Consider the following 6,419-nt stretch of genomic DNA (forward strand, 5'->3'; position numbering starts at 1 on the left):
CCCCCCCAGGAACCGCAGGAACAACCCAGCTGCCAGACTGCAGTTCTGTGTGGAGATAAGAAGCCCTGAGCAGGAAACGCTAACCTGGGGGATGTGCAAAAATTGCCCAGGAAGGATATTAAAATAAAAGTTAACTGAATTCTACATGAGGACAGGAGTGCACACATGCCTTTATCATGCATGCTACATAGCTGTATATATAAACACACATGGGAATACATGCAGTATGCAACCTATTAAAATTATTAAGTTTTGATCTTGTAGTCTTTTGATAGAGAGGATACAGCTTATAAAGGAAACTGTATGGATAGTGGAGGGAACTGGGAAACGGCTTTCACAGTAACTTACTGAGAATGAAATACTCACTATTGCCCCTTCATTTTGCCCTCTTTCTCCGGACCAGCCAGACCCAAATAACCTTTACTGGCTGCTAAACTTCTCTTGGGAAATCAAGCAACTCTCTGGAATTGCAGTAATAAACGACAATTTCTTACAAAAACATGTGTAAAGTAATGACAGGCCGAAGTAGTCAACTCACAGAAAGGAACCGGGAACACTTCTGCCTCGGAAAATCGCTGATCAACGTCTCTGGTGCCCTTCCATTATGGCATACGCAGAAACAAGAAAAAGCCTTCCAATTATTTCAGTAAAATCTTCATTTATTCATTATTTCAGGGGCTGAGCAAATGGTTTGTGTAAACATATCCTTCAGTAACACGCACATGTTTATTTTAGCCATCTGAAGGCTTCTTCTATGTTTATATACGCCTTCAGACACACACAACCGCTCTCTTGTGGCTTCGCGTCTTCTCAAAGGGGTGAAGGGGGAGAAAGGAGAGCGAAACAATAAATCCAGTTTCTCTCTGCAGAAAGCACCCATCCAATGTTTTAAAATAACTCATGTTTATATTACTCCTACATTGCCCTTCAGCTTTCTTTTTCGTTCAATTACGCTGCTCTTTCATATCGGGAAGAGCAAGCAAGAGTCTGGCTCGGGTTTTAAGAAAGCAAGCTAGTTAGCAAGTAACTGTTGTACGTGTTTAATAGCCACACAACTCACTTGTGCAAAAAACAACAGGACGTATGCATGGAGGAGGACAAAGAACAAGCACAGCAGTACCCAGCTTGAGCCGTCCCTCTCCTAGCACCCTCCTAGAAGGAGACTCTACCCTGATTGAAGAGAAAACAAGGCCTTCAGTATTTTATCCTGCATCAACTCCAGCAACCAACCATTTACTTAGGCAGGAAATCTCATTTTCTCTAGATCTGAGTAAGGACCTAGCTTATAAGTTTCCACACATGCGACACACGTGCACGCACACACACACACACATGCACACACCCTTCACAAAATGCTAAGGTCACAGCAAAGAAACCCCTTCAGGACTGGAACCTGGAAGCTCTGTGAAACCCTGCCTCACAGCTTTGGTGCTTGATGGAGTTTCTGAGCTAGGGTGGGATGTGGCAAGTAGATCTCCAGTGTGAGTAGGATGAACACATCTGCCTCCCTGCCATTTCCAGACCCTCAGACAAGGTGTTTTTGACATGGAAGCATCTCTAGAGGGCAACTGGTTCAAGCAGGAAGGAAAGCTAGTGAGGACAAATCAGGTGACAACATACACGATCCTAACAAAATAAAGCAAACCCAAAAACTTGCTGTGCTGTGCCCTTCTATCTACAGGCTTCATGGATTGCCTTTGGGTATAAACTCTTTTGTGCAGGCGTGCACGCACACGAATCAAAGCAAAAGGCTATCAACTTGAAAGTGGGGGAGTATGGGAGAGTCTGGAGGGTGGGTAGGTGGGAGGGGTTAAAGGGTGGATAGCTGGGAGGGGCTGGAAGGAGGGTTGCTGGGAGGGGCTGGAGGGTGGGTAGCTGGGAGGGGCTTGAGGGTGGGTAGCTGGGAGGGGCTGGAGAGAGAAAAAAAAAGCGGGAAAGTGATCTAGTTCTATTTTAGCTAAAAACATAATTAAACAACAATAACCACAAAAAGAAAAACACCAAGCAATAGCCACGACAGGTATTGTTTTTTTGCTTTTTTGTCTACCACATTAAACCTCAGTCATTAGAGTCTGTGGCTCTATCTTTCCCTAATATTTTCAAGCTACTGAGCAGAAAAAAGCTATGGCTTTTGCTGTCCTCATCCCTCTTAAAGTGACAGTGACACAGGCAGGATCTGTCTTTTCAATATTCTATCTAAAAATAAAATCCATGAAGTTTTTAAAACATAGGCTACCTTGCCTCCAACTCAGGGGCTTGTCTGCCCAGCCTCCCCAGTGCTAGGGCTAAAGCCTTGCTCCACCATGTCCCACAGCTGTGTCCATTTTTGAAAATGGCAGCAAAATCAAGAGAGCTACTGTCTCACCTGAGCATGCTTATTCTGAATTGTGATGCGCAGATTCAAAGAAGTGGAAGTGTGACTGTCCCAGTACATAGGGTGGCACTCCCACCCCAACTCAGCGAATCTGTGCGGAATGCATAGATACACCTCAAACACCAACGACGTACCCTCTTGAGTCATGACAAGAAGAGTAGATGCAACTCAAGGCATACTTCAAAACTTGGCCATCACATAGCTATCCACCAATCCAATGAAAGATTAGTATCCTCTGAGAAGGGGAAAAATGAAATCAACAAATTCAGGTGGCCTCCCCAGCCCAGATTCACTATGATGTGAAAGCTGCCTGTCCCGTCAGTTTGCTTGCTGTGAAAGGGAGCTTCAGGATGAAAAACGCTGACAGCCACTGTGGTCATTCTTCCCATAGGTGTGATACGTGTCCTTTTGGGACAAACCAAGTTCTTATTCCAGAACTATTCAGGCCTAGTACAAAATGCAAGTTGCCAAAAATTTACATCTTTTTGGTTTTAATGTGCTTCAGAGATATTATCCTCTTCTAGAGTAAGTAAATGCCCATCAGTAGTCTACTGATTAAGAAGTCCTGACAGCCAGAGACACATTTAGAAACATAAGACTCTTTCATCTAATCGGCTACCCTTGTGAACGTAGGCCATTCCGCTGATAGGCAAAGCATGGAGTATAGGATTGTTACTTAATAAACTAATGCAAACATTGTGTTATCAAGTCTAATTAAATTAACTTTAAATAGCTTACTAATTCAGACTCTTAAGCCACTTTCATTCAATTTAATTAAGCACGATTAATCATTGAGACTAGTTAAATAAGCTACTTCCACCAAGTTGATCTTCCATTTGTAAGTATATATTATATAGTTTTTTTTTCTACTAATATAAACTTCTTGGGGAAGAACATCCCAATAGATTTCTTTTTAGAGATGATTATTCCCACCAATATTTAAACATGGGAAAAGTCATATTGTGATCACTTAATTGTTAAATTAATTAAATGTCACGGAATTTTTAAAAACTGAATGCAAGGTTGGGGATGGCTGAGCAGTTATTGGTCTTGTTCAGGAGTAAGGTTCAATTCAAAGCACCCACCTGGTGGCTCACAACCATCCTTGACTCCAGTTGCAGAAGGTCAGATGGCTTCTTCCAATCCCACGGGCACCATATATGCACAGGGTGCACACATACACATACAGGCAATTCACTCACATAGAAAAGGAATTAATCTAATTTTTTTGTTTGTTTGTTTTTATTCTTCGAGACAAGGTTTCCTTGTGTAGTCCTAGCTGTCCTGAAACTAGCTATGTAGACCAGGCTGGGCTTGAACTCACAGAGATCCGCCTGCTTCTTTCTATTGCTGGGATTAAAGGCATGTGCCACTACTGCCTGACTGAATAAATCTATTTTTTTTAACTCAGAAAACAAAATCTAGGTAGTTTTTATGTGAGGAAATGGAGATGTTTGACTCCTTGAGCCCACAGCAGTTTCCATCACCCACTATGAAATCAAACACCCTTCTCATAACTAACAACTCAACACCTGACTTCACGCAGAAACTCCAAAGGAATGCTTACAATCAGTGCAACGGTAAAAACTGTGTTGGCTCTATTTTCAGGAAGCGCAAGGGATTTTATTACTCTCTTTTGTTCATCTTTATGTTTTAATATATATTACACCATAAATTATTTATTGGACACAAACTGCTTTGAAAAGATAAGAGCTACTTTATAATATTTTTCCAAAACCAAAACATAAGATAATATCAAAACTATTTTCAAATAATTTTCTTAGCCAACCTAATAAAGTCAATTACATCAGTCTGCAAACAGAAATTAAAACTACTTAAACAAAATTTCTTCCTTAACTACAGATTCGAATAATCTTCCCACTCCAAAATGGGCTTGCTCTGTGAACAGCAGTGGAACAGACTGGCTTGAAACCTTTCTCCCGGTCTTTCCCGCTGAGAGAGGAATAAACACTCAACAGCTTAGAGTCAGCGCAGAGGAAAGAGCTGAGATGAGAAAACGCATTGAATGTAAAGAACCAATGTTTTATCCTCAGGTAGCACAAAATCTTGCCTGAAGCTATGATTTCATTTCCAGGCCCTTATATCTAAATATCATAGCACACTACTCCCACTCCCACAAAAAAAAAAATGTTATAAACTGTCCCAAACATTTGACAGTGTTGAGAAATCCCAATGATCAGTTAACATATGCCACACTCCCAGGTTAATCTGATGATGCATCCAGACAGGAATTAAAGGGGGGAGGGGGGATAGGGGAATAGGGATGGTACAGCCAAACAACTAGACTTTTAACATATTTTCTGTACAACTAGTTAAAAACAAACACTTTAGGTTATGTAAGTTTTAGGTGTAAGTGTAGGGTTGGAAATAATTAAAATGTTACCTTTGCCAAGTAATTCCCAATGTATCCTCACTGGTACTGGGGTATAAATGCCTGCCGTTTTGATTCATGGTCCAGTCACAAATCCTCAGCTGTCAATTGAAACCTAGCAGTCAGATATGGATCGAGCAGTACTACAGTTTTTAGTATTTAAATGAACACATGCAAACTAGTACTGAACATGGCATTACTCTTACTTTCCCAAGAAGCAACTTAAAGAAAACAAACAGACAAACAAAATTAAAAACAAAACAAAATGAAAAAAAAAACAAGAAGAAAAAAATCATACTATATAAAGCAAAATTTCCAGACTTTTCCTTAGAAAAAAAAGTTATTGCAATATGCTTCTCTATTAATTAAAGCATACAGAGAAACAAGTGCTTAGAACATAACAATTAGCCAGTATTAGAGTATAAATTGAGCTGAAATAAAAGAAAACGTTAATAATGTTCAATAGAGAGATTATTTTAGAAAGGAAATAAAAATGCGGTTCTTTTTTTCTAGGCAACATACCAAATCATCTATGCAGAGTAGAATAATCAATATCTGTAAAGCATGCAGATTGCAAAACAGAAGACATGCAGTTCAGAGGAGAAAGGCCCCGCCCTGCATTGGTCCTAACAGGTAGAGAAGCTGGGAGGCTTCCAGTTTCTCATGTTCCGAATTACATTTTACCTAAAGTGGCACTGTTCAGGAAGAGTAAAAAATGAGCTTGAGGTCTATGTAAATGTTTTCCCGCATGTGAAGAAGGTGGAGAAGGCACTGAACAGGGCCTGAGACCAATTTTCCCTGGATCTGAGCAGCGGCTCTGCTCTCCTGAGCTCTTCCCAGGAACCCTAGCGGGCCCTGTTTGGTTACCAGCTGCCCTACAATGCTAGCAGATTTATTGAAAAGATATATTGCTTATTTTTATGCTTAAGAAAGTAAACTTATCTGTCATGGCAGGGGCAGGGTTGGGGAATACTCTACAAAATCGTGGTTTTTAAGCTTTAGAGAGCTGGGTGGTAAATTCACTGCATCCTGCATTGAGAGGGAGCTGCCTTGCTGAACACACCTGGATTGCCTCTTCTGGGAGAGTTTCTAGATGGTGGCTACAGCCAAAAAGCCTTTACACTTAGGACAAATCGCTTTAACTCTGTCCCAAAACATAGGGCTTAAAAAAAAAAAAAAAGGCTATTAACTCTCAGACTCCAGTTTCTTCACAGTCAAAAAGAGACCATGAGGTTTCAGAATAACAGCTTTTATCTGAAAATGTAATCTAAAATTTGGAAGGTGCACATAAAGTTCTTGGATATTTAAAGTAGAACTCATTTTTACAAAGAACTGGAAAACGTTCCCCCAGGTAGACAGAGAGAAAGATGCAGAGATGGCTGAATGGCTGGAGTCTGATGTTATAAAGGACTCATAAATCAGAAAGTAAACAGAAACAAAGTAGGTATTCTGGAAACAGCCATAATATTCATACAAAGGAGAAAATATATACCTATTCACTTATAAACAGATGACATATTTTGCTATTTCAAAGAAGAAAATATGTTTAGTCTATAGTGTATGAGAAACAACAATGTAAAATTTGTTTCTGAGGGGATATGGGTGGGGGGCGGTGGATAAACAAGATCTCACTGTGTAGCTCAGACTGTCCTT

At 40.3% G+C, this 6,419-nt stretch overlaps 1 protein-coding gene across 5 annotated transcripts in view; it reads right to left on the reverse strand.

Annotated features, from left to right (window-relative positions):
* The window catches only part of Nfib (nuclear factor I B), a 215,301-nt gene that overhangs the window by 16,787 nt on the left and 192,095 nt on the right, over positions 1 to 6,419 (reverse strand). For 3 of the 5 annotated variants that reach the window (XM_026781900.1, XM_005352670.3, XM_005352673.3), the window contains one exon: positions 4,779 to 4,867. The exons of the other annotated variants lie outside the window; for them this stretch is intronic. In XM_026781900.1, the coding sequence (XP_026637701.1) occupies positions 4,779 to 4,867 (89 nt within the window). The remainder of the gene's footprint in view (positions 1 to 4,778; positions 4,868 to 6,419) is intronic. 5 annotated transcript variants of the gene reach the window in all.

The sequence above is a fragment of the Microtus ochrogaster genome, chromosome 10 (genome assembly GCF_000317375.1).
Source record: "Microtus ochrogaster isolate Prairie Vole_2 chromosome 10, MicOch1.0, whole genome shotgun sequence".
Lineage (NCBI taxonomy): Eukaryota > Metazoa > Chordata > Mammalia > Rodentia > Cricetidae > Microtus > Microtus ochrogaster.